The 27465-nt window shown below is 61.8% G+C and overlaps 2 protein-coding genes across 4 annotated transcripts; one reads left to right on the top strand and one right to left on the bottom strand.

Annotated features, from left to right (window-relative positions):
* Window positions 1-40: 40 nt before the first annotated feature.
* On the top strand, window positions 41-12124 carry SRPK3 (SRSF protein kinase 3). Of its 3 annotated transcripts, none has more exons than XM_053968019.1 (16): window positions 41-607; window positions 1527-1584; window positions 2553-2671; window positions 2763-2871; window positions 2976-3063; window positions 3147-3234; window positions 3333-3439; window positions 4446-4605; window positions 5921-5946; window positions 6894-7029; window positions 8314-8562; window positions 9122-9222; window positions 9952-10059; window positions 10502-10571; window positions 11117-11209; window positions 11903-12124. In XM_053968019.1, the coding sequence occupies exons 1-16, from the start codon at window positions 325-327 to the stop codon at window positions 12085-12087; spliced, it is 1980 nt and encodes a 659-aa protein (XP_053823994.1). In that variant the 5' UTR covers window positions 41-324; the 3' UTR covers window positions 12088-12124. The 3 variants fall into 3 exon arrangements, with proteins under 3 accessions (XP_053823994.1, XP_053823993.1, XP_053823995.1); XM_053968018.1 differs by having other exon boundaries at window positions 10481-10571; XM_053968020.1 differs by lacking the exons at window positions 4446-4605; window positions 5921-5946 and having other exon boundaries at window positions 10481-10571.
* Window positions 12125-12452: 328 nt separating this feature from the next.
* Window positions 12453-27254, bottom strand: IDH3G (isocitrate dehydrogenase (NAD(+)) 3 non-catalytic subunit gamma). The gene is made up of 13 exons (XM_053968024.1): window positions 26823-27254; window positions 26144-26200; window positions 25427-25438; window positions 24390-24487; window positions 22831-22943; window positions 21443-21503; window positions 20330-20462; window positions 18270-18403; window positions 16913-17015; window positions 16676-16822; window positions 15256-15350; window positions 14813-14873; window positions 12453-14544 (listed from the first exon to the last, which is right to left on the bottom strand). Exons 1-13 carry the CDS (start codon window positions 26883-26885, stop codon window positions 14464-14466), a joined length of 1158 nt encoding a protein of 385 aa, XP_053823999.1. The 5' UTR covers window positions 26886-27254; the 3' UTR covers window positions 12453-14463.
* Between the last annotated feature and the right edge of the window lie 211 nt (window positions 27255-27465).

Below are 27465 nucleotides of genomic sequence, written 5' to 3'. Positions count from 1 at the left end.
CACCCTCCCCCGGACAGGTGGGGGGGCGAGGGGTCCCCAGACCCTTCGGGGAGCCCTGGGAAAGGAAGGAGGGGGGGGGGAAATTTGCGTTTTTTGGGGGGTCCCGCCGCGATTTTGGGGGCCTCGGGCCTGGTTCTGGGGCCTTCCGTGTTCACCGCGCGGTTGCCATGGTGATGCGTCGCGCCTGGATGACGCGCGTGGTTGCGGCAGCCAATCAGCGGTGAGGGGGCGGTGTCATTTTGGGCGCGTCGGGAAGGGGGAACCGCAGCGCTGCCTGACCCAAGCGATATCGGCGGGGGCTTGAGGGCTGTCGGGGCTCTGCGGATGCTGTCGCGATACAGAAAATACCGTGATAAGCGCGGCGGGGCGCTTGGGTCTCGTTCTGTCGCGGCAAAGCGGCGCGGGGCCTCCCGGCGGCGTCGCGCTAGGCCGCGTTTCCATGGCGATACAGGGGCGTGGTCATGGGCGTGGCCAGTTCCTCACGGCTGCTCCTCATTGGTCGGTGGGCGGAGCTCGCAGGGTTTCTCCGCCCCTTTCCCCGGCCGCCAGGGGGCGCCACGCGCGGAGCGGGGGCGAGCGCGGGGAATGGAGCTGCGCGGGGGGCCCGGTGAGGGGGGGCTGAGGGGAAATGGGGATTGTGAGGGGAAAGTGGGGTCTGAGACGGGGGAAATGGGATTTGTGAGGGGAGAAATGGGGTTTGTGAGGAGAAAATGAGGTATGTGAGGCGAGAAATGGGATTTGTGAGGGAAAAGTGGGGTCTGAGAGGGGAGAAATGGGGATTGTGAGGGGAGAAATGGGGATTGTGAGGAGAAAATGAGGTATGTGAGGCGAGAAATGGGATTTGTGAGGGAAAAGTGGGGTCTGAGAGGGGAGAAATGGGGATTGTGAGGGGAGAAATGGGGATTGTGAGGGAAAAGTGGGGTTTGAGACGGGGGAAATGGGATTTGTGAGGGGAGAAATGGGGTCTGAGAGGGGGGAAATGGGGTTTGTGAGGAGAAAATGAGGTATGTGAGGCGAGAAATGGGATTTGTGAGGGGACAAATGGGGTCTGAGACGGGGGAAATGGGGATTGTGAGGGGAGAAATGGGGATTGTGAGGGGAAAGTGGGGTTTGAGGGGGGAGAAATGGGGATTGTGAGGGGAAAGTGGGGTCTGAGGGGGGAGAAATGGGGTTTGTGAGGGGAAAATGGGATTTGTGAGGGGGGAAATGGGGTCTGAGAGAAGAATCCTGAGAGGAAAGTGGGATTTTCCCAGGAGCGTGAGGAGCTCCTGAGGTTTGGGAAATCCTGACGGGAAAACGGGGGTCCCGTCTGACGTGAGCAGGAGCGTGAGGGGAAAATTGGGGTCCCTGAGGAGAAATTTGAATCCCGAGGGTTTTTGGGGATCCCCCCCCCCCTCCGAGGGGACGTTTCAGAGTTGGGGGCCGGTGGATTTTGGGGCTGGGGGGCACACGGGGTACCTAGGCTGGGAGGACAAGGAGGATTGTAGTGCTGCGACCCCCCCGTGACCCCCAAATCCCCTCCCCAGACCCCGCCAGGAGAAGGAAAAAGCGCAAAAAGGACAAAAAACCGAAAGCACCCCCAAGGTGAGGGGGGGGTCAGCGGGGCCACGACCCTTACCCAGAGCTGGGGGGGGGGACACACACGAGCAGAGCCCCCTTTTAGGGGGTGGGGGGCGGGACATTCCGAGCCTCCCCTCCCCCTCCAGGGCTATTTTTAGCCCCGCGGGGCCGGGGGCCATTGAGGTCATTTCTATTTTGGGGGGGTGATGGCCCAGAATGCCCCGCACCTGCCCCCCCCCCACAAGCTCGGGGGGGCCTCTGGGACCTCCCAACGCTCCCCTGGGACCATTCCCGGCTGCTTTGCCGCTGTGGGACCACCCTGGGACCCCCCCCCCAGCATGGGGGAGACCCCCGAAGGGACCAGGTATGGGGGGGCAGAGAGGAGACCCCCAAAGGGGCAAGATTTTGGGGAGGGGGGGCAGAGAGGAGACCCCTGGAGATTCCAGATTTTGGGGAGGGGGTGGCAGAGAGGAGACCCCTGGAGATTCCAGATTTTGGGGAGGGGGTGGCAGAGAGGAGAGCCCTGGAGATTCCAGATTTTGGGGAGGGGGTGGCAGAGAGGAGACCCCTGGAGATTCCAGATTTTGGGGAGGGGGTGGCAGAGAGGAGAGCCCTGGAGATTCCAGATTTTGGGGAGGGGGTGGCAGAGAGGAGACCCCTGGAGATTCCAGATTTTGGGGAGGGGGTGGCAGAGATGAGACCCCTGGAGATTCCAGATTTTGGGGAGGGGGTGGCAGAGAGGAGACCCCTGGAGATTCCAGATTTTGGGGAGGGGGTGGCAGAGAGGAGACCCCTGGAGATTCCAGATTTTGGGGAGGGGGTGGCAGAGAGGAGAGCCCTGGAGATTCCAGATTTTGGGGAGGGGGTGGCAGAGGATACCCATGAAAATTCCAGATTTTGGGGAGGGGGTGGCAGAGATGGGGTCTGCTGGCAGCTGGGGGTTGGTGGCCCACCTACGGGGGGGTCCCATCTTTGCTGTCCCCCCCCCTCAGGACCCCCAGCCCCCCCGGCCAGGTGTCCCCAGACCCCCCCCCGGCGCTGCCATCGCTGTCCGAGTCTCTGCTGGGCTCCGACGAGGGGGAGCAGGAGGACCCCCGCGATTACTGCAAAGGTGGGGACACCCCGCTCCTTTTGGGGGTGTTCGGGGGGGGGTCCCCAAACCCCAGAGTGACATTTCCCCCCCCCCCACGCCCCCTCCCCAGGGGGGTATTACCCGGTCCGGATCGGGGACCTTTTCCACGGGCGCTACCACGTGGTTCGCAAGCTGGGCTGGGGACATTTCTCCACCGTCTGGCTCTGCTGGGACCTCCGGTGAGTGCGGGGACACCCGGGGGGGGGCTCCTGGGGGGTTCAGGGGGGGCTCCCCTGTAATTTGGGGGGGGGGTCCCCTGCTTTATTTTGGCGGCCCCGGGCAGGAGGAAACGTTTCGTGGCGCTGAAGGTGGTGAAAAGCGCCCCCCAATACACGGAGACGGCCCTGGATGAGATCAAGCTGCTGAAATGTGTGAGTGCCCCCCGCCCCCCCCCCCCCCCCAAACCGGGGACCCCCAAATCCACCCCCGTGACCCCCCCCGTGCCCCCCCCCAGGTGCGGGACTCAGACCCCAGCGACCCCAACCGTGAGAACATCGTGCAGCTCATCGACGACTTCAAGATTTCGGGGGTCAACGGTGTCCGTATCCTTTTGGGGGGGGGTTACCCCGAGTTTCCCACCCCCTTGTGGGGGGGGGGGGGTCCCAGGGGTCTGGGGGCTCCTTGACTGCCCCCCCCCCAGATGTCTGCATGGTGCTGGAGGTGCTGGGGCACCAACTGCTGCGCTGGATCATCAAATCCAACTACCAGGGGCTGCCCCTGCCCTGCGTCAAGAGCATCGTCAGGCAGGTCAGGGGGTTCTGTGCACCCCAAATCCCTCCCTGGGACCCCAGAGGTGCTGCCCAGAGCCCCCCAAATCCCCCCAAATCCCTGGGACCCCAAATGTGCTGCCCAGAGCCCCCCAAATCCCTCCCTGCAACCCCAAATGTGCTGCCCAGAGTCCCCCAAATCCTCCTGGATCCCTGGAACCCCAAATGTGCTGCCCAGAGCCCCCCAAATCCTCCTGGCTCCCTGGGACCCCAGAGGTGCTGCCCAGAGCCCCCCAAATCCCTCCCTGCAACCCCAAATGTGCTGCCCAGAGCCCCCCAAATCCCCCAAATCCCTGGGACCCCAAATGTGCTGCCCAGAGCCCCCCAAATCCCTCCCTGCAACCCCAAATGTGCTGCCCAGAGCCCCCCAAATCCCTCCCTGCAACCCCAAATGTGCTGCCCAGAGCCCCCCAAATCCCCCCAAATCCCTGGGACCCCAAATGTGCTGCCCAGAGCCCCCCAAATCCTCATGTTCCACCCCCTCAGACACCCCCAGCTCCCCAAAATCTCCCCAGGGTTTGGTTTTGGGGGTGATTTCTGCCCACCTCACCTTTTGGGGTGCCTGCCCCAGATTTGGGGTGCCCCTCCCCGATTCGTGTGCCTCTCACAGCTTTGGGGTACCCCTCCCGATTTTGGGGTGCCCCCAGATCCTCATATCCCCCCCCCTCAAGCGCTTCCAGCTCCCCAAAATCCCCTCAGAACCCTCTGGGGGTGCCCCACCCACTTTGGGGTGCCCCTCCCAGATTTGGGGTGCCCCTCCCCGATTGCAATGCCCCCCGATTTTGGGGTGCCCCCAGATCCTCATCGTCCCTCTCCTCAAGCACTCCCAGCTCCCCAAAATCCCCTCTGGCTGTGCCCCACCCACTCTGGGTCGCCCCTCTAAATTTGGGTTGCCCCCTGCCCGATTTGGGACGCCCCCCAGAATGTGGGGTGCCCCCCCGCGGATTTCGGGGTGCCCCGGGCAGATCCGGGGTGCCGTGCCGCAGGTGCTGGAGGGGCTGGATTACCTGCACACCAAGTGCAAGATCATCCACACGGACATCAAGCCCGAGAACGTGCTGCTCTGCGTGCACGAGCCCTACCTGAGACACCTGGCGGCGCAGGCCGCGCGCTGGGCACGGGGGCACGGCCCCCCCCGCGGGGCAGGTACCCCAAAACACACACCGGGGGGGGGAGGGTACCCCAAAATCCACACCTGAGTGGGGTAGGGTACCCCAAAATCCATTCTCGGGGGGGTAGGGTACCCCAAAATCCACACCTGAGTGGGGTAGGGATCCCTAAAATCCACACCTGAGGGGGATAGGGTACCCTAAAATCCACACCTGAGGGGGATAGGGTACCCCAAAACCCACACCGGGGGGGACAGGGATCCCCAAAATCCATCCCTGCAGGGCAGGTACCCCAAAACACACACCGGGGGGGGAGGGTACCCCAAAATCCACACCTGAGTGGGGTAGGGTACCCCAAAATCCATTCTCGGGGGGGGGTACCCCAAAATCCACACCTGAGTGGGGTAGGGCACCCCAAAATCCACACCTGAGGGACAGGGATCCCTACAATTCACACCTGAGGGGGGTAGGGTACCCCAAAATTTACACCTGGGTGGCGTAGGGTACCCCAAAACCCACACCGGGGGGGGAGGGTACCCCAAAATCCATCCCTGCAGGGCAGGTACCCCAAAACCCACACCGGGGGGGACAGGGATCCCTAAAATCCACACCTGAGTGGGGTAGGGATCCCTAAAATCCACACCTGCAGGGCAGGTACCCCAAAATCCACACCTGAGGGGGATAGGGTACACCAAAATTTACACCTGGGTGGCGTAGGGTACCCCAAAATCCACACCTGGGGGGCGTAGGGTACCCCAAAATCCACACCTGAGTGGGGTAGGGATCCCTAAAATCCACACCTGCGGGGCAGGTACCCCAAAATCCACACCTGAGGGGGATAGGGTACCCCAAAACCCACACCTGAGGGGGATAGGGATCCCTAAAATCCACACCTGAGTGGGGTAGGGCACCCTGAAATTCACACCTGAGTGTGGTAGGGTACCTCAAAATCCACACCTGGGGGGTAGGGTAACCCAAAATTCACACCTGAGGGGACAGAGATCCCTAAAATCCACACCTGAGTGGGGTACGGTACCCCAAAATCCATTCTCGGGGGGTAGGGTACCCCAGAATCCATTCTCGGGGGGTAGGGTACCCCAAAATCCACACCTGAGTGGGGTAGGGATCCCTAAAATCCACACCTGAGGGGGGCAGGGTACCCCGAAATCCAGCCCAGGAGTGCAGGTGACCCCAAAATCCCTGCTGTGTGCAGGTACCTGTTGGTCCCCAAAAGAACAGGTGTGCCCAACCCCCACTGCTCTGGGGGTGCCCCTGGGACTCGGGGATCCCCAAATCCCCCACACCTGGGCTGGGGGGGCCTTGGGCTGACCCCCCCTCCTGTGTGTCCACAGTGAGCTCGGCACCCCAGGAGGAACCTGTGAGTGTCATTGCACACCTGTGTGATTGCACACCTGTGTGTGTGTGCTCACCTGTGTGTGTCATTGCACACCTGTGTGATTGCACACCTGTGTGTGCTCACCTGTGTGTGCTCACCTGTGTGTGTGCACTCACCTGTGTGCACTCACCTGTGTGCTCACCTGTGTGTGCTCACCTGTGAGTGTCATTGCACACCTGTGTGTGCTCACCTGTGTGTGTGTGCTCACCTGTGTGTGTCATTGCACACCTGTGTGTGCTCACCTGTGTGTGTGCTCACCTGTGTGCACACCTGTGTGTGCTCACCTGTGTGTGCTCACCTGTGTGTGTCATTGCACACCTGTGTGTGCTCACCTGTGTGTGCTCACCTGTGTGTGTCATTGCGCACCTGTGTGTTCACCTGTGTGTGCTCACCTGTGTGATTGCACACCTGTGTGTGCTCACCTGTGTGTGTGTGCTCACCTCTGTGATTGCACACCTGTGTGTGCTCACCTGTGTGTGTGCACTCACCTGTGTGTGCTCACCTGTGTGTGCTCACCTGTGTGATTGCACACCTGTGTGTGTGCTCACCTGTGTGTGTTCACCTGTGTGATTGCACACCTGTGTGTGTGCTCACCTCTGTGATTGCACACCTGTGTGTGTGTGCTCACCTGTGTGTGCTCACCTGTGTGTGTGCACTCACCTGTGTGCACTCACCTGTGTGTGCTCACCTGTCCTTGCACACCTGCGCATGCTCACCTGTGTCCCCCGCATGGTTTTGCACACCTGTCTCCCCTTTACCCCCAAAATCAAAGCCCCCCATCCATTCCCCCCAAAACTGAGGAAAATCCCTCGAAGTCGGGGAAATCCCCCAAAACCGAAGGAATCCCCTCAAAGTCGGGGAAATCCCCCCAAAACCGAGGGAATTCCCCCAAAATCGGGGAAATCCCCCCAAAATCCCTCCCCCCCCAGGAGCGGCTGTCGCGGGCTCAGCGGCGCCGCCGGCGGCGGCGACAGCGGCGACAGCGGCAGCTCCTGGCGGAGCGGCTGCGGGACCTGGAGCGGCTGCGCGACACCGCGGGGACACCGGGGACAGGCAGCGACACCGGTCAGTGCGGGGGGACACCGGGGACACCGGTCAGTGCGGGGGGACACCGGGGACACCGGGGACACCGGTCAGTGCGGGGGGACACCGGGGACACCGGGGACACCGGTCAGTGCGGGGGGACACCGGGGACAGGCGGGGACACCGGTCAGTGCGGGGGGACACCGGGGACACCGGGGACACCGGTCAGTGCGGGGGGACACCGGGGACAGGCAGGGACACCGGGGACAGGCAGGGACACCGGTCAGTGCGGGGGGACACCGGGGACAGGCAGCGACACCGGTCAGTGCGGGGGGACACCGGGGACACCGGGGACACCGGGGACAGGCAGGGACACCGGTCAGTGCGGGGGGACACCGGGGACACCAGGGACACCGGTCAGTGCGGGGGGACACCGGGGACACCGGGGACACCGGGGACAGGCAGGGACACCGGTCAGTGCAGGGGGACACCGGGGACAGGCAGCGACACCGGTCAGTGCGGGGGGACACCGGGGACACCGGTCAGTGCGGGGGGACACCGGGGACACCGGTCAGTGCGGGGGGACACCGGGGACACCGGGGACACCGGGGCCAGGCAGGGACACCGGTCAGTGCGGGGGGACACCGGGGCCAGGCAGGGACACCAGTCAGTGCGGGGGGACACCAGGGACAGGCGGGGACACTGGGGACAGCCAGGGACACCCATCAGGCGGCTGGGGGGACATTGAGGGGACATTGGGGGGGGTCCTGCGGACACCAGGGTTGTCTTGGGGACCCCAAAGAGCCCCCAAATCCCCCCCAGGTCCTCATGGGGAAGAAGGGGGGCCCCCGGGTGGGGTTCTGTGACATCTGGGGGGGGTGATTGGGAGAGGTGGGGTTGGGGTCCCCAGGGTGGGTTTGGGGTCTTGGGTGGAGCCTAGGGGTAGTCTGGGGTCCCCAGAGTGGGTTTGGGGTCCTCAGGGTGGGTATGGGGTCCTGGGGGGACCCCCAGACATGACTTGGGGCTCCCAGGATGAGGTGGGGGGACCCCCAAAGATAAATTGGGGTCCCCAGGGTGGGTTTGGGGTCCCCAGGGTGGGTTTGGGGTCTCCAGGGTGGCTTTGGGCCTTGTGGGTGAGCAGGACCCCCAAGAACAATTTGAGGGGCTCTGGGGACGGTTTTGGGGTCCCTGGAGCTGTTCTGGGGAGCCCCACGAGGCTTTGGGGCTCCAGAAATATTTGCGGGGGGGGGGGTTGGGAACCACCTGGGAGGTTTTGGGGTGAATTTGGGGAGGGGGGGTGGTCTCAGGGTCTCTTTCCTGTTGCAGAAGCCCCCCCGGACCCCCCGGAGGAATGTGGGGGGAGCCCCCCGAGCGGGGCCTCGTCCTCGGGGGTGCACACGCTGCCGGCGGGGGGGGGCTCCAGCGATGGATTTTCGGGGGGCTCCTGCGCCTCCAGGGGGGGCCCGGGACCCCCCCGGCGCCCCCCAAGCCCCAGCTCGGCCTCGGACTCGCTGTTCACCCCCACCTCCGGCTCCCTCATTTCGGGGGGCTCCGAGGGGCTCCCCAACCCCCTGGGTCAGTGAGGGGGGGGGCACCGGGGAGGGGGTTGGGGGGTTTGGGGGAATTTTGGGGTTGGGGGGGTCTAGAGGGGGAATCTGGAGTGGATTTGGGGTTGGGGGAGTCTCAGGGGGTAATTTGGGGGGTATTTGGGCTTGGGGGGTCTAGGGGGGCAATTTTTGGGGAATTTGGGGTTGGGGGGTCTAGGGGGGGATTTGGGGGGTATTTGGGGTTGGGGGGGTCTGGGGGGGAATTTGGGGTGGATTTGGGGTTGGGGGGGTTTAGGGGGGAATTTGGGGTGGATTTGGGGTTGGGGGGGTCTAGGGGGGGAATTTGGGGTGGATTTGGGGTTGGGGGGGTCTTGGGGGGGATTTGGGGTGGATTTGGGGGGTGTGTGGGTTTGGCGGGGTCTGGAGGGGCAATTTGGGGGGTGTTTGGGGGGGTATGTGGGGTTGGGGGGATGGGGGGGCAATTTGGGGTAGAGGTGGAAATGGGGGCTCCATTGGGGGGGTGGGGGCACTGGGGGGCACTGGGGGTGCCCAGGAGTGCCCCCAAGCCCCCCCAATGTCCCCTCCAGGTGAGGGGGGGCTGCCGGGGGGGCAGGAGAACCCCCTGGACCCCCGCGCTGCCCCCCGGCTGCGCATCAAGATCGCCGACCTGGGCAATGGCTGCTGGGTGGTGAGAGGGACTGGGGGGACTGGGAGGGACTGGGGGAACTGGGAGGGACTGGGAGGGACTGGGAGGGACTGGGGGAACTGGGAGGGACTGGGGGAACTGGGAGGGACTGGGAGGGACTGGGAGGGACTGGGAGGGACTGGGGGAACTGGGAGGGACTGGGGGAACTGGGGGAACTGGGGAAACTGGGGGGGACTGGGAGGGACTGGGAGGGACTGGGGGAACTGGGAGGGACTGGGGGAACTGGGAGGGACTGGGAGGGACTGGGAGGGACTGGGAGGGACTGGGGGAACTGGGAGGGACTGGGGGAACTGGGGGGAACTGGGAGGGACTGGGGGAACTGGGGGAACTGGGGAAACTGGGGGGGACTGGGAGGGACTGGGAGGGACTGGGAGGGACTGGGGGAACTGGGAGGGACTGGGAGGGACTGGGAGGGACTGGGGGGACTGGGAGGGACTGGGGGGGACTGGGGGAACTGGGAGGGACTGGGAGGGACTGGGGGAACTGGGAGGGACTGGGAGGGACTGGGAGGGACTGGGGGAACTGGGAGGGACTGGGAGGGACTGGGGGGGACTGGGGGGACTGGGAGGGACTGGGAGGGACTGGGGGGGCACTGGGAGAGACTGGGGGCACTGTGGGTGAGGTTTCAGGGGTCTGGGGGTGTTGCTGTGAGTTGGGGGGGTTGTGCGGGTTCGGGGGGGTTCTGGGGGTGACCCCCCCGCGCCCCCCCAGCACAAACACTTCACCGAGGACATCCAGACCCGGCAGTACCGGGCGCTGGAGGTGCTGCTGGGGGCGGGGTACGGCCCCCCCGCCGACATCTGGAGCACGGCCTGCATGGTGAGGGGCTGGGGAGGGGGCTGCCAGGGACCCCCGGGCTGGGGAGGGGGCTCTGATGAACCCTGGGGTGGGGAGGGGGCTCTGATGGACCCCTGGGTGGGGAGGGGGCTCTGATGAACCCTGGGGTGAGGAGGGGGCTCTGATGGACCCCTGGGTGGGGAGGGGGCTCTGATGAACCCTGGGGTGAGGAGGGGGCTCTGATGGACCCCTGGGTGGGGAGGGGGTTCCCCATGAACCCCACGGTGAGGGGGGTTTGTCATGGACCCCAGATCAGGGTGGGGAGGGGGCTCTGATGGACCCCTGGGTGGGGAGGGGGCTGCCAGGGACCCCTGGGTGGGGAGGGGGCTCTGATGGACCCCTGGGGGTGGGGGGGAGGGTCCCCATGCCCCCCACGGTGGGGAGGGGTCCCATGGCCCCCCAGGACCCCCCTGTGCCCCCGCAGGCGTTCGAGCTGGCCACGGGCGATTACCTGTTCGAGCCGCACTCGGGGGAGGAGTACAGCCGCGACGAGGGTGGGCGGGGCCCCGGGGGCGGGGCCACGGGCATGGGTGTGGTCACTGGGATGGGTGTGGCCTCGGCTGGGTGTGGTCTAAGGGATGGGTGTGGCCATGGGAAGGGTGTGGTGGTCTCGACGGTGGGTGTGGTCTGTGCTGTGGGTGTGGTCTCAGAGCGGGTGTGGCCATGGGGTGGGTGTGGTTGCTGGGATGGGTGGGGTGTGGCACCTGTGGGCGGGGCCTCCCCAGCAAGGATGTTAAAGGAGGCGTGGTCTCTGGTAGCCAATAGGGAGCCAAGGGGTGTGGCCTGACACAAGGGCGTGGCCATTGGGGATGGGGCTTCAAACAAGGGGCGTGGTCTGGGTGTGGGGCGTGGCTCGTAAGTGGGTGGAGCCTGCTGTGGGGTGGCAGCCAATGGCGTGGGGGTTGATGAAGGGGGCGTGGCCAAGTCAATATCCCCATGTGGGGGTGGGGAGAGAAGGGATGGGAGGAGCGGGGTGGGCGTGGCTAAAGGGAGCGGGCGTGGCTAGAATGGGCGTGTCCGACGTGCCCCGCCCCCGCAGACCACATTGCCCACGTGATCGAGCTGCTGGGGGAGATCCCGCGGCACGTGGCCCTCGGGGGGCGCTACTCCCGCGAGTTCTTCAACCGGAGAGGTGAGGGCGGGGCCGCTGGGCGTGGCCAGTGGGCGTGGCTAGGCATGGGCGTGGCCGGGCGGGGTTACAGGGGGCGGGGTTAAGGGCTGGGTGGGGCCCTAAAGGTGTGGTGGGGGTGGTGCAAGGTGGGGTTATGCAAATGAGGGGGTGGGAGTGGTGTCATGCCCATGGGGGCGTGGTCATGGCAAAAGGGGCGGGACTTGAGCCCAGCAGGGTTGTGAGGTGGGGAGGGGGTGGGGTTTGTCCTCCCATAGCCCCGCCCACAAGGGAAGGGGTGTGTCCTGGCTATTCCTTTATAAGGGGTGGGGCCACAGCAGGACTGGGGCGTGTCCTGAACACACCCTTCATAAAGGGCGGGGCCACAGGTTTTGGGGCGTGTCCTGACCACACCCTTCATAAAGGGCGGGGCCACATCAGGATTGGGGCGTGTCGTGACCACACCCCTCATAAGGGGTGGGGCCACAGGTTTGGGGTGTGTTGTGACCACACCCCTCACAGGGGTGTGACCATATTGGGACTGGGGCGTGTCCCGACCACACCCCTCAAGGGGTGGGGCCACATCGGGTGTGGGGCGTGTCCTTACCACACCCCTCATAAGGGGCGGGGCCAGCTCAGGATCCTCCCTGCCCCTCCCCCCGCTCGGTGTGTAACACAGGGATGGGCGTGTCCCGCGCTGACCCCGCCCCTCCCCAGGTGAGCTGCGGCACATCCGGCACCTGCGGCCGTGGGGGCTGCGGGCGGTGCTGCAGGAGAAGTACGAGTGGCCGCGGGGGCCGGCGGCCGCCTTCGCCCGCTTCCTGCGGCCCATGCTGGCCTTCGAGCCCGCCCGGCGCGCCACGGCCCGGCAGTGCCTGCAGCACCCCTGGCTCCGCCCCTAGCCCCGCCCACCGCCTCAATAAACCACGGGGTACCGCTGGTCCGGGGGTGTTTATTTGGGGGGGCTGGGGGGGGGGTCCTGGGGTCTTTATTGGGGTTTTATGGGGGTCTGCGGGGGTCCTGGGGTGTTTATTTGGGGCTTTATGGGGGTCTGGGGGGGTCCTGGGGTGTTTATTTGGGGTTTTATGGGGGTCTGGGGGGGTCCTGGGGTGTTTATTTGGGGTTTTATGGGGGTATGCAGGGGTCCTGGGGTGTTTATTTGGGGTTTTATGGGGGTCTGGGGGGGTCCTGGGGTGTTTATTTGGGGTTTTATGGGGGGATTTGGGGGGTCCTGGGGTGTTTATTTGGGGTTTTATGGGGGTCTGGGGGGGTCCTGGGGTGTTTATTTGGGGTTTTATGGGGGTCTGCGGGGGTCCTGGGATGTTTATTTGGGGTTTTATGTGGGGGCTGGGGGCTTTGGGGCAGTCCTGGGGTGTTTATTGTGGTCCTGTGGAGGGTCTGGGGAGGTTTTGTGGGGGATGTGAGGGGATCTTGGGGTGTTTATTGGGGTCCTGTGGGGGGTTTGGAGAGGTCCTGGTGGTCCTGTGGGGGGGCTGGGGTAGTCCTGGCGTGTTCATTGGGGTCTTTTTGGGGGGTTTGGGGGGCTCCTGCTGGTCCTGTGGCGGGGAATCGGGGCACTCCTCGTGGTCCTGGGGTGTTTATTGGGGTCCCGTGAGGGGTTTGGGGGGTTCCCGGTGGTCCTGGGGTGTTTTGGGGGGTCCTCTGGGGGGTTTGGGGGGGTCCTTGTGGTCCTGTGGGAAGGGTTGGGGTGCTCCTGCTGGTCCTGTGGGGGGTTTGGGGGATTCCCGGTGGTCCTGGGGTGTTTTTGGGGGTCCTCTGGGGGGTTTGGGGGATTCCTGGTGGTCCTGGGGTGTTTTCTGGGGTCCTGTGGGGGGTTTGGGGTGCTCCTGGTGGGACCCTGGAGTGTCCTGTAGTGCTGGGGGTCTCCAGGGGGGTCCTGGGGGTCTTTTGTGTGGTCCTGAGGGGTGCTGGGGGGGGGTCCTGGTGATAATGTTGGGTCCAGGGTGGTCTTGGAAGTGTTTCAGGGTCCCGTGGGTGTCTTTTGTGTGGTCCTGGGGGGGTTCTGGGGGTGTCCCAGAGCTGGTTTGGGGTCCTAGAACGATCCTGGATAAATTTTGGGGTCCTGAGCGATCCTGAAGATGTTTGGGGTCCCGTGGGTGTTGTGTGTGGGGTCCTGGAAGTGTTTCAGGGTCCCATGGGTGTCTGTTGTGTGTTCCTGGGGGGGTCCCAGAGGTGTTTTGGGGTCCTGGGGGGTTCTGGGGGGGTCCCAGAGCTGCTTTGGGGTCCTGTGAGTGTTTTGTGTGTGGTCCTGGGGGGGGTCCCAGAGGTGTTTTGGGGTCCTGGGGGGTTCCCAGAGCTGCTTTGGGGTCACGTGGGTGTTGTGTGTGGGGTCCTGGGGGGGGTCCCAGAGGTGTTTTGGGGTCCCTTGGGGTGCATTGTGGTCCTGGAAGTGGTGGAGGTGCTTTGGGGTCCCGGGGGTGTCAGGTGTGTGGTCCTGGAGGTGTTTTTGGGGGTCCCAGGGGTGTTTTGGGGGTCCCAAGGGTGTCAGGTGTGTGGTCCTGGAGGTGTTTTTGGGGGTCCCAGGGGTGTTTTGGCCGTCCTGGGGGTGTCTTGGGGGTCCCAGGGGTGTCAGGTGTCTGGTCCTGGAGATGTTTTTGGGGGTCCTGGAGATGTTTTTGGGGGTCCTGGGGGTGTTTTTGGGTTCCGTGGGTGTTTTTGGGGGGTCCCATGGGCGTCTCCTGAGGGGTCCTGGAGGTGTCGTGTTCTCCTGGGAGGGTCCCGGAGATGTTTTTGGGTTCTGGGGGTGTTCTGGGGGTCCCGGGGTTGTTTGGGGGTCCCGGGGGTGTTCAGGGGGTCCCGGGGTTGTTTGGGAGTCCCGGGGGTGTTTGGGGTTCCTGGGGGTGTTTGGGGGTCCCGGGGGTGTTTGGGGGTCCCGGGGGTGTTTGGGGGTCCCGGGGGTGTTTGGGGGTCCCGGGGGTGTTTGGGGTTCCTGGGGTTGTTTGGAAGTCCCGGGGGTGTTTGGGGGTCCCGGGGGTGTTTGGGGTTCCCGGGGTTGTTTGGGGTTCCCGGGGGTGTTTGGGGTTCCTGGGGGTGTTTGGAAGTCCCGGGGGTGTTTGGGGGGTCCCGGGGTTGTTTGGGGTTCCCGGGGTTGTTTGGGGTTCCGGGGGTGTTTGGGGTTCCTGGGGGTGTTTGGGATTCCCGGGGTTGTTTGGGGGTCCCAGGGTGTTCTGGGGGTCCCGGGGGTGTCAGGCGGGTGCTCCTGGGGGTCTCTGGGGGGGTCCCGGGGCCGTTGCAGCCCCGGTGTCGGCGTGGCCGGCTCAGCCCCGCGGCAGGTGGCCGATGATGCTCTGCACCGCGCCCGACGTCGTGCCCTGGCCCCCGATGTCCGGCGTGTGCGTCTGGGGGCGGGGCCGCGTCAGCGCCACGCCCACAGGGGCGGGGCCACGACCATCAGACAGGCTCATGACCACGCCCCCATATTTGGGGCCATGCCCATCAGGTAGGCTCATGGCCACACCCACATGTTTGGGGCCACACCCGTAGGGCAGGTGAGGGCGGGGCTCCCGGCCACACCCACAGGGGTGGGGCCACACCCATCAGGCAGGCTCATGGCTACGCCAACAGGTTTGGGGCCACGCCCCTTGGACAGGTGAGGGCGGGGCTTACCCGGGGGTCGTCCAGCGAGGCCAGCACGGCCTGGCGGATGGTGGAGGCGTGGCTGTGCAGCCTGGGGGCGGGACAAACACGGGCCACGCCCACATCAGCAAGCCACACCCAACCCTGGGCTGAAGCCCCTCCCCCTCCAGGTGAACACCCAGAGGCTCCGCCCTGCTCCCCACACCTGCATGAGGCTCCGCCCCCTCACCCAGCCCCTCCCACGGGATTCTACCCAGCTAGGCCACGCCTCCACCTCAGCCACACCCACCTCAGACCCTCCCACTGGGGAGCCACACCCACTTTTAAATCCCTACTCCATTTTGGGGACCCCGCCCAGGTGTCCCCACCCCATTCAGGTGTCCCTGCCCCCTCCTCGATGAGCCCCGCCCCCTCTCCCAGGTGTTCCCGCCCCCTCCCAGGTGTGCCCGCCCCCCCAGGTGAGCCCCGCCCACCGCAGGTGGTCCAGCATCATGCAGGCCGCCAGCAGCGCCGCCGTGGGGTTGGCGATGTTGCGGTTGGCGATGCTCTTGCCCGTGTTCCGCGTGGCCTGGGGGGCACGGCCCTCAGAGACCCCCGGCACTGCTGGTGCCACCGGGAACATCCCAGTGCCACCGGGAACCTCCCAGTGCCACCAGGAACATCCCAGTGCCCCCCCAGAACCTCCCAGTGCCACCAGTAACGTCCCAGTGCCACTGGGAACCTCCCAGTGCTCCCAGTATCCCACCGGGAACCTCCCAGTGCCACCAGGAACATCCCAGTGCCACCAGTAACGTCCCAGTGCCACCAGTAACATCCCAGTGCCACCAGGAACATCCCAGTGCCACCAGTATCCCACCGGGAACCTCCCAGTGCCACCAGTAACATCCCAGTGCCACCAGTATCCCACCGGGAACCTCCCAGTGCCCCCCCGGAACCTCCCAGTGCCACCAGTAACGTCCCAGTGCCACCGGGAACCTCCCAGTGCTCCCAGTATCCCACCGGGAACCTCCCAGTGCCACCAGGAACATCCCAGTGCTCCCAGTATCCCACCAGTAACATCCCAGTGCTCCCAGTATCCCGCCAGGAACGTCCCAGTGCTCCCAGTGTCCCACCGGGAACCTCCCAGTGCCACCAGTATCCCACCAGTAACCTCCCAGTGCCAACAGTAACATCCCAGTGCCACCAGGAACATCCCAGTGTTCCCAGTATCCCGCCAGGAATGTCCCAGTGCCCCCAGTAGGGGCCAGTGCTCCCCCAGTGCTCCCAGTGCCCCCCTTAGGGCATTCCAGTGCTCCCAGTGACCCCGTGGTGTCCATCCCCGTGTCCCAAACCCCCCAGGACCCCCCAGACCCCCCCATTTCCCCCCCAGACCCACGGTCTCGAACACGGCGCAGTCGTGGCCGCAGTGAGCTCCAGGTGCCCCCACCAGTGCTCCCAGTGCTCCCAGTGACCCCGTGGTGTCCATCCCTGTGTCCCAGACCCCCCCAAACCCCCCCAAACTCCCCCAGACCCCCCCAGACCCCCCCATTTCCCCCCCAGACCCACGGTCTCGAACACGGCGCAGTCGTGGCCGCAGGGAGCTCCAGGTGCCCCCACCAGTGCTCCCAGTGCTCCCAGTTCCACCCAGTGCTCCCAGTGACCCCGTGGTGTCCATCCCCGTGTCCCAGACCCCCCCGGACCCCCCCATTTTCCCCCCAGGACCCCCCAGACCCCCCCGTTTCCCCCCCAGACCCACGGTCTCGAACACGGCGTAGTCGTGGCCGTAGTTGGCACTGGGTGTCTCCAGTGCTCCCAGTGCTCCCAGTGACCCCGTGGTGTCCATCCCTGTGTCCCAAACCCCCCCATTTCCCCCCCAGGACCCCCCAGACCCCCCCGTTTCGCCCCCAGACCCACGGTCTCGAACACGGCGTAGTCGTGGCCGTAGTTGGCTCCGGGCACGAGCCCCGGCCCCCCCACGAGCCCGGCGCAGACGTTGTTGACGATGTTCCCGTAGAGGTTCGGCATCACCATCACGTCAAACTGCTGGGGCCGGGACACCAGCTGGGCCGGGCCGGGCCGGGCGGCGTTACTGGGAGCACTGGGAGCGCTGGGAGGGGGTCTGGGGGTTTTTTTTTGGGGGGGGCGTCACACCTGCATGGTGGTGTTGTCCACGATCATGCTGCGGAAGGTGATCTCGGGGTACTCGGCCGCCACTTCCTGGCAGCACTGCAGGAACAGCCCGTCCCCCAGTTTCCTGGGGGGGCAGAGGGGATGAGACCCCCAAAAAATACGGGGTACCCCCCCCAAAAACCTGAGATCATCCCCAAAAAACCCGAGATCCCCCCAAAAAATCCAGGGTACAACTGAGATCCCCCTTAGCACTGCAGGAATAGCCCGTCCCCCAATTTCCTGGGGGGACAGAGGAGATGAGACCCCCAAAAAATACGGGGTACCCCCCCCCAAAAACCTGAGATCATCCCCAAAAAACCTGAAATCCTCCCCAAAAAACCCAAGACCCCCCCAAAAAACCCGAGATCCCCCCCAAAAAATCCAGGGTACATTTGGGATCCCACTCAGCACTGCAGGAACAGCCCGTCCCCCAATTTCCTGCAAGGGCAGGGGAGGTTGAGACCCCCAGAAACCCCCTCAAGGACCACCAGGACCCCCCAAACCTCCCTCAATGACAACCAGGATCCCCCAGAACCCCAAACCCCCGCTGGGACCCCCCAAAACCACCCAGGGACCACCAAGACCCCCCAAACCCCCTCAACGACTACATGGACCCCCCAAAACCCCTACAAGGGACCCCCAAAACCCTCTCAAGGACCCCCCAGGACCCCCCCAATGACCACCAGGACCCCCCAGACCTCCCTCAATGACTACATGGACCCCCCAAAACCCCTACAAGGACCCCCAAAACCCTCTCAAGGACCCCCCCAAACCCCCCCAATGACCACCAGGACCCCCCAGACCCCCCTCAATGACTACAAGGACTCCCCAGAACACCCCCAAGGACCCCTCAAACCCCCTCAAGGACCACCAAGATTACCCCAAACTCCCCTCAATCACCACCAGGACCCCCCAAACCCCCCCTCAATGACCACCAGGACCCCCCAACCCCCCCCCAGTGACCACCAGGACCCCCCAACCCCCCCCCTCAATGACCACCAGGACCCCCCAGACCCCCCTCAATGACCACCAGGACCCCCCAACCCCCCCCCTCAATGACCACCAGGACCCCTCAATGACCACCAGGAGCCCCCAAACCCCCCCCCAGTGACCACCAAGACTACCCCAAACCCCCCCTCAATGACCACCAGGAGCCCCCAATGTCCACCAGGACCCCCCAGACCCCCTCAATGACCACCAGGACCCCTCAATGACCACCAGGACCCCTCAATGACCACCAGGACCCCTCAATGACCACCAGGACCCCCCAGACCCCCCTCAATGACCACCAGGACCCCCCAGGACCCCCCGAGGCCCCCCGGGACCCCCGTGGCCGTACATGATGTTGGCCTTGTGCACGGCGGTGACGCTGCGGCGGGCGGCGGCGCGCGCCAGCCCGAAGGCGTAGTGGGCGATGCGGCGCGAGCGCCCGGCCGTGATGATCTTCAGGCTCTCCACCACCCCCGCCACGCTCTGCCGGGCACACGGGCGTGGCACGGGCGGGGCAGGGGCGTGGCATCACCCCCAGGGTGTGGCATGGGTGGGGCAGGGGCGTGGCATCACCAACATGGTGTGGCATGGGTGGGGCAGGGGCGTGGCATCACCAACATGGTGTGGTATGGGTGGGGCAGGGGCGTGGCATCACCCCAGGGTGTGGCATGGGCGGGGCAGGGGCGTGGCATCAGCCCCAGGGTGTGGCATGGGAAGGGAAGGGGCGTGGCATCACCCCCAGGGTGTGGCATGGGTGGGGCAGGGGCGTGGCATCACCCCCAGGGTGTGGCATGGGCGGGGCACGGGCGTGGCAGCAGCCCAGGGGCGTGGCATCACCAATATGCTGTGGCATGGGCGGGGCAGGGGCGTGGCATCACCAACATGGTGTGGCATGGGCGGGGCAGAGGCGTGGCATCACCCCAGGGTGTGGCATGGGCGGGGCAGAGGCGTGGCATCACCCCAGGGTGTGGCATGGGCAGGCAGGGGCGTGGCATCAGCCCCAGGGTGTGGCATCGGAAGGGAAGGGGCGTGGCATCACCCCCAGAGTGTGGCATGGGTGGGGCAGGGGCGTGGCATCACATCCAGGGTGTGGCATGGGCGGGGCAGGGGCGTGGCATCACCCCCAGGGTATGGCATGGGCGGGGCAGGGGCGTGGCATCACCCCCAGGGTGTGGCATGGGTGGGGCAGGGGCGTGGCATCACCCCCAGGGTATGGCATGGGCGGGGCAGGGGCGTGGCATCACCCCCAGGGTGTGGCATGGGAAGGGAAGGGGCGTCGCATCAGCCCCAGGGTGTGGCATGGGCGGGGCACAGGTGTGGCATCAGCCCCAGGGGTATGGAACGGGTGTGGCATCACCAACAGGGTGTGGCATGGGCGTGGCACCAGCCCAGGGGCGTGGCATCACCAACAGGGTGTGGCATGGGCGGGGCAGGGGCGTGGCAGCAGCCCAGGGGCGTGGCATCACCAACAGGGTGGGGCACGGGTGTGGCATCCCATCCAGGGTGCTTTTTGGGGCGATTTGGGGTCTTTTTTGGGGTATTTTTGGTGGTATTTTTGGAGTATTTTTTGGGTATCGTTTGTGGTATTTTTGTCGTATTTTTGAGGTGGTTTTGGGGTATTTTGGGGGGATTTTTTGGGGTGTTTTGGGGTATTTTTGGGCTATTTTTGGGGGTATTTTTTGGGTATTTTGGGGGTGTTTCTGGGGGGTTTTGGGGCCCACCTCGTGCTCCAGGGAGCTGTACTCCCCCTCGGTGTTCTCCCTGACGATGACATTTTTTTTGGGATTTTTTTGGGTGTCTTGGGGGTATTTTTTTTGGTATTTTTTGGGTAATTTTAGGGTATTTTTGGGGTATATTTTGGGTAATTTTAGGGTATTTTTGGGAGGTATTTCGGGGTATTTTTGAGGTGGTTTTGGGGTATTTTGGGGTATTTTTTGTTGTATTTTCGAGATATTTTTGGGGTATTTTTTGTGGTATTTTGGGGGTATTTTTGAGGTATTTTTGGGTATTTTCGGGGTATTTTTTGGGGTGTTTTGGGGTATTTTTGAGGTATTTTTGAGGTATTTTTGGGCTATTTTCTGTGGTATTTTTTGGGTATTTTTTGGGTATTTTTTGGGGTGTTTTGGGGTATTTTTGAGGTATTTTTGGGGGTGTTTTGGCCTATTTTTTGGGTAAATTTGTGGTATTTTTGGGGTATTTTGGAGGTATTTTTGGGGTAATTTTGTGGTATTTTTGTGGTATTTTTTGGGGTGTTTTGGGGTATTTTTGAGGTAGTTTTGGGGTATTTTTGTGGTATTTTTGGGGTATTTTTTGTGGTATTTTGGGGGTATTTTTGGGGTATTTTTGGGGTATTTTTGGGGTATTTTTTGGGGTGTTTTGGGGTATTTTTGAGGTAGTTTTGGGGCCCACCTCGTGCTCCAGGGAGCTGTACTCCCCCTCGGTGTTCTCCCTGACGATGAGGATGTCGATGTCGCGGTGCCGCGTCTCCACCCCGGGCAGGCTCTGGCAGTGAATCACGTTGGCGTAGAGATCCAGGCTGGTCCTGGCAGCGCCCGAAAAGATGCAAATGAGCCCCCGAAATATGCAAATCAACCCCCGAAATATCCAAGTGAACCTCCAAAGGTGTAAATAAAACCCTAAAAGGTGCAATGAGCCCCCAAAATATTCAAATGAACCCCCCCTAAAAATGTAAATCGCCCCCCAAAAGGTTTTAATGAACCCCCCAAACATGGAAATTAACCCCCAAATCATGCAAATCAACAGCCCAGCATGCAAATTGACCCCAAAACATGCAAATGAAGCCCTCAAACAGGCAAATCAACCCCAAAAACATGCAAATCAATCCCTAAAACATGCAAAGAACCCCCAAACATGCAAAGCAGCAGCCAATTATGCAAATTAACCCCCAAACATGTAAATCAAATCCAAAGCATGCAAATGAGCCCCCAAATGTGCAAATGAGCAGCCCAACCAAGCAAATGAACCCCAAATATGCTAATTGAAACCCCAGATATGCAAATGAGCCCCAAAACATGCAAATATCCCCTAGAATGGAGTTTAACCCCCAAGACATGCAAGAAACTCCCCAAAACATGCAAATGAACCCCCCAAACATGCAAATGAGCCCCCAAAACATGCAAATGAACCCCCAGAATGGAATTTAACCCCCAAGACATGCAAGAAACCCCCCAAAACATGCAAATGAGCCCCCAAAGCATGCAAATGAGCCCCCAAAGCATGCAAATGAACCCCCAGAATGGAATTTAACCCCCAAGACATGCAAGAAACTCCCCAAAACATGCAAATGAACCCCCAAAACATGCAAATGAACCCCCAAAGCATGCAAATGAGCCCCCAAAGCATGCAAATGAACCCCCAGAATGGAATTTAACCCCCAAGACATGCAAGAAACCCCACAAAACATGCAAATGAACCCCCAAAGCATGCAAATCGGCTCACAAAAGATGCAAATGAACCCCCCGAATATGCAAATCGCCCCCCCCCAGTGCTCCCAGTGCCCACCTGATGAGGTTGTTGCGGGATTTGTGGCTGGGGGGGAGGTTGTGGTTGGTCTCGATGTTCCCTGCGGGAAAACGGGGTCACAGCAGGGACGGGGGGATTTGGGGGGGATTGGGGGGAGATTTGGGGGGGATTTTGGGGGGATCTGGGGGAAATTTGGGGGATTTTGGGGGAGATTTTTGGGAGATTTAGGGAGATTTGGGGGATTTGGGGGGGATATTTGGGATATTTTGGGGGATTTGGGGGAGATTTGGGGGATTTTGGGGGGGATATTCGGGATATTTTGGGGGGATTTGGGGGAGATTTGGGGATTTGGGGGAGATTTAGGGAGATTTTGGGGGATTTGGGGGAGATTTGGGGGATTTTGGGGGGATATTTGGGATATTTCGGGGATTTTGGGGGAGATTTAGGGAGATTTTGGGGGATTTGGGGGAGATTTGGGGGATTTTGGGGGGATATTGGGAATATTTTGGGGATTTGGGGGAGATTTTGGGAGAGATTTTGGAGATTTGGGGGAGATTTTTGGGAGATTTAGGGAGCTTTTGGGGGATTTGGGGAGATTTAGGGGATTTGGGGAGATTTTGGGGGATTTGGGAGCAATTTTGGGGGGATTTGAGGGGGATTTGGGGGAGATTTTGGATCAGATTTTGGGGATTTTGAACAGATTTCAGGGATTTGGGGTCAGCTTTGGGCTCAGATTTTGGGATTTAGGATCAGATTTAAGATCAGATCGGGGCTCACATTTTGGGATCAGATTCTGGGAGTTGGGATCAGATTTGGACTCACATCTGGGATCTGCTTTAGGGTCAGATTTGGGCTCAGCTTTGGGGGTTTAGGATCAGCTTTGGGGATTTAGGGACAGATTTGGGGATTTGGGCTCAGCTTTGGGGGTTTGGGCTCAGCTTTGGGGGTTTAGGATCACCTTTGGGGATTTGGGCTCAGCTTTGGGGATTTGGGCTCAGATTTGGGGTTTAGGATCAGATCTGGGGATTTGGGCTCACCTTTGGGGATTTGGGCTCAGATTTGGGGTTTAGGATCAGATCTGGGGATTTGGGCTCAGCTTTGGGGATTTGGGCTCAGCTTTGGGGATTTGGGCTCAGATTTGGGGGTTTAGGATCAGCTTTGGGGATTTGGGCTCAGCTTTGGGGATTTGGGCTCAGCTTTGGGGATTTGGGCTCAGATTTGGGGGTTTAGGATCAGCTTTGGGGATTTGGGCTCAGCTTTGGGGGTTTAGGGACAGATTTGGGCTCAGCTTTGGGGGTTTGGGCTCAGCTTTGGGGGTTTGGGCTCAGCTTTGGGGGTTTAGGGACAGATTTGGGGATTTGGGCTCAGCTTTGGGGGTTTAGGGACAGATTTGGGCTCAGCTTTGGGGGTTTGGGCTCAGCTCCCACCCTTGAGCGCCACGCCGTTGCGCCGGATGGCCGTGATGGCGTTCTGCACGTCGTCCTCGGGCGCCTCCGCGCTCACCCGAACCTCCTCGAAATCCACGGGGACGCAGGCGTGCCTGCGCCACGGGCGGCACCGGAACCGGCACGACGGCGCCGGAATCGGACACAGCGGCACCAAAATGGGACAAAACGGCACCAAAATGGGACAAAACGGCACCAAAATGGGACAAAACGGCACCAAAATGGGACACAACGGCACCAAAATGGGACAAAATGGCACCAAAATGGGACACAACGGCACCAAAATTGGACAAAATGGCACCAAAATTGGACAAAATGGCACCAAAATTGGACACAACGGCACCAAAATGGGACACAACGGCACCAAAATTGGACAAAACGGCACCAAAATGGGACAAAACGGCACCAAAATCGGACAAAACGGCACCAAAATTGGACAAAATGGCACCAAAATTGGACAAAATGGCACCAAATGGCGCCAAATTGTACAAAAATGGCACCAAAATTGGACAAATGGCACCAAAATTGGACAAAATGGCACCAAAATCGGACAAAACGACACCAAAATTGGACAAAATGGCACCAAAATTGGATAAAACGACACCAAAATTGGACAAAATGGCACCAAAATCGGACAAAACGGCACCAAATGGCGCCAAATTGTACAAAAATGGCACCAAAATTGGACAAAACGGCACCAAAATGGGACAAAACGGCACCAAAATGGGACAAAATGGGACAAAATGGCACAAAAATCAGACAAAATGTCCCCCCACGTCCCCCCCAATTATTGCCCAAATGGCACCAAATTGTCGATTTTGCGGACTCATTTACATATTTCAAGGCTTGATTGCATTTTTTCCCTGCCTCATTTGCATATTTTCGGGTCGATTCCTCCGTCTTGGGCGCCATTCCCCAATTCCTGGGATCCATTCCCACACTTCATTCCCATTTTTGTGGGTGCCTCTTAATTCTGGGTGTTAATTCCCAATTTCACGGATTCATTTCCATACTTCATGAACTAATTACAATTCTATTGCCTCATTTGCATATTTTGGCCTCCATTCCCCATTCCCAGGGCACAATTCCCACACTCCATTCCCGTTTTTTGCGCGTTCGTTTCCAATTCTGGGTGTTAATTCCCAATTTCACTGATACATTTCCATACTTCGTTAACTAATTACACTTTCCTTGCCTCATTTGCATATTTTGGCCTCCATTCCCCATTCCCGGGGCTCCATTCCCAAACTCCATTCCCGTTTCTCTGGGTTTGTTTCAATTTTGGGTGTTAATTCCCAATTTCACTGATTCATTTCCATACTTCGTTAACTAATTACACTTTCCTTGCCTCATTTGCATATTTTGGGCGCCGTTCCCCGTTCCCAGGGCTCCATTCCCACACTCCATTCCCGTTTCTCTGGGTTCCTCTCCAATTCCGGGTGTCAACTCCCAACTCCGCCGGTTCATTTGCGTACTCGACTAATTACGAGCTAATTAGGACTCCCCCGCCTCATTTGCATAGCGGGGGGCGGGGCACGCACCTGAACACCTCCTTGACGTGCAGCATCAGCTCGGGGCCGATGCCGTCGCCCGGGATCAGCGTCACCGTGTGCCGGCCCCCGTACTTGGCGGGGGGGGGCTGCGGGGGGGACACCCAAATTTGGGGGGGGGTCCCCTGGGGGTCCCCTCCCCTCCCATCCCCCCCCCCTTTTCCCCCCTTCCCCCATTTTCCCAATCCCGAGGGCTTTTGGGACCCCCCCCAGTGATTTTTGGGGTCCTCCAGGTGATTTTTGGGACCCCCCCACTCTTTTTTGGGACCCCCCCAAGTGATTTTTGGGGTTCCCCCAGTGATTTTTGGGACCCCCCCACTCTTTTTTGGGCCCCCCCAGTGATTTTTGGGACCCCCCCGAGTGATTTTTGGGACCCCCCCGAGTGATTTTTGGGGTCCTCCAGGTGATTTTTGGGACCCCCCCACTCTTTTTTGGGACCCCCCCAGTGATTTTTGGGGTTCCCCCAGGTGATTTTTGGGACCCCCCCCCCCAGTGATTTTTGCCCCCCCCTCTTTTTTGGGACCCCCCAGGTGATTTTTGGGACCCCCCCAGGTGATTTTTGCCCCCCCCTTCTTTTTTGGGACCCCCCCCCCGTGATTTTTGGGACCCCCCACTCTTTTTTGGGACCCCCCCAAGTGATTTTTGGGGTCCCCCAGAGGATTTTTGGGGCCCCCAGGAGTTTTTTGGGACCCCCCAGGGGATTTTTGGGACCCCCCCAGGGGATTTTTGGGGCCCCCAGGAGTTTTTTGGGACCCCCCCAAGGGATTTTTGGGACCCCCCCATTCTTTTTTGGGACCCCCCCAATTTCTTTTTGGGACCCCCCCTGTGATTTTGGGGTTCCCCCCACTTATTTTGGGTCCCCCGCTGATTTTGGGGCCCCCCAGGACTTTTTTGGGGTCCCCCAGGGGATTTTTGGGACCCCCCAGGGGATTTTTGGGCCCCCCAAGGGATTTTTGGGGTCCCCCAGGGGATTTTTGGGGTCCCCAGAAGGATTTTTGGGGTCCCCAGGGGATTTTTGGGGTACTCACGATGCTGCGTTGCTGTGGGGGGGGGCAGAAAATGGAACAATCAGAGACAAACTGGGGACCCCCACCCCAAAAATCCCCTCCCCCCACCCCAAAATTCGGGGTTTGGCCCCTCCCCAGGCCAGGGGTCCCCCCAAACCTCCCCAAGGGGGGGGGGAAAGGGGTTTGGGGGGGGTTTGGGGGGGTGGGAATTTGGGGGGGTGGGATTTTTTGGGTGGGTGGGATTTTTTGGGGGATGGGAATTTTGGGTGGGTGGGATTTTTTGGGTGGGTGGGATTTTGGGTGGGTGGGATTTTTGGGGGTGGGATTTTGGGGGGGGGGATTTTTTTGGGGGGGTGAGATTTTGGGGGGTGGAATTTTGGGTGGGTGGGATTTTTGGGGGGGGTGGAATTTTGGGTGGGTGGGATTTTGTAGGGTGGGATTTTTGGGTGGGATTTTTGGGGGTGGGATTTTGGGTGGGTGGGATTTTTTGGAGGGTGGGATTTTGGGGGGGTGGGATTTTTTGGGGGGGATTTTGGGGTGGGTGGGATTTTGGGGGGTGGGATTTTTGGGGGATGGGATTTTTTGGGGGATGGGAATTTTGGAGAGGTGGGATTTTTTGGGTGGGTGGGATTTTTTGGGTGGGTGGAATTTTGGGTGGGTGGGATTTTTTGGGTGGGTGGGATTTTGGGGGGGTGGGATTTTGGGGGGGTGGGATTTTTGGGGGGGCGGGGCACTCACGGGGGGGAGGTGGAGCCGTTCGGCAGCGTGGGAAATCCCGGCCTGAGGAAGCCACACCTGCGAGGGAGGGGTCCCGAAATTGAGGGGGGGGGGGACCCCAAAAGGTGCCAGGACCCCCCCAAAAGGGTTCAGAGCCCCCTCCCCAAAACGGCACCAGAGACCCCCACCCACAGTGGTTCAGGACCGCTCCAAAAACGCCTCATTAGTTTAAAAAATGATAATTAAACTCCGCATGGGGGTGGCTTGGGGGGTCCCGGGGATTTTCCTGAGGGAATTTCCTGCCCGGGACCCCCCGAAACCCCCCCAGACCCCCCCCGGACCCCCTTTGGCCACGCCCGACCCCCCCTTTCGCCACCCCGTAATGGTTCAGTCCCAAGCACCGCCCCTCCCAGGAATATCAGCCAATCACAACGCGGAGCGCTGCCCCACCCACCCACCCTGCGAGTTTCAGCCAATCACAACTCGCGAAACACGGCCACACCCCCAGGGTAACCAATCAGAATCCGGTCCGCCGCCTCCGGGTCCCTCCCCTCCTGGCGGCCGCCCGGCCCCCGCCGGCGCTCCAGCCAATCAAACGCCGCCGGTGCGGCGGGAACCGGCGGGAACGGCCGGGAACGGGCGGGAACCGGCGGGGGCGGGGCCCGGTAGGCGGCGGATCGGGTTCTGGTTGGTCACTCACCGCGCGCGGCCGTAGCGCGGCCCGCATCACCCTCCGTTGCACCGTCGTCAACGCCGCCGCCATGATGCTCCTACCGGCGGCACGAGCTCTCGCGAGATCTCGGCACCGCCCACGCGAGGAGATAGGGCGATAAGCTCGAACTCTCGCGAGAGTTCCCGCCCCGTCCGCTCTCACACCCTCACGCCGCGGCGGCCATTTTGTGCCTGGGAGCGGCGCTGGCGTGAGGCCTCACGGCGGGAGGCGAGAAAGGCGGCGCCGCCCTCGCCCACGTTCTGTCCCGGAACGGCGACACGGAGCGCGGAGCCCTTTCCCGATCCGCGCTTCCTTTTGAGGGCGAAAGAAAAAAACCGTCAATTATTAACGGGCGGGGACAGCTGCGGCCGCCGCCCCTCAGCCGTCGCTATGGCAACGTCGCCAGCGCGCCTGCGCCAGGGCGTGGCCGTGGCCCCGCCTTCCTCACCCCACGCGGGGCGGCCGCCATTTTACCCGCGTGTGCACAGCATTGCGCATGCGCCGCCCCTTCACCACACCCCCGACGTTTCTTAGCCACGCCTCTGCTCCCTATTGGCCCCGCCCCCGCCTCCACCGCGGGCCACGTCTCGCGCGGGCCGGGCGGCGCGCTCGCTTCTCATTGGTCAGCGGG

This window comes from Vidua chalybeata, chromosome 32, assembly GCF_026979565.1.
Source record: "Vidua chalybeata isolate OUT-0048 chromosome 32, bVidCha1 merged haplotype, whole genome shotgun sequence".
Taxonomy (NCBI): domain Eukaryota; kingdom Metazoa; phylum Chordata; class Aves; order Passeriformes; family Viduidae; genus Vidua; species Vidua chalybeata.
This window is presented reverse-complemented; position numbering and strand designations above follow the sequence as displayed.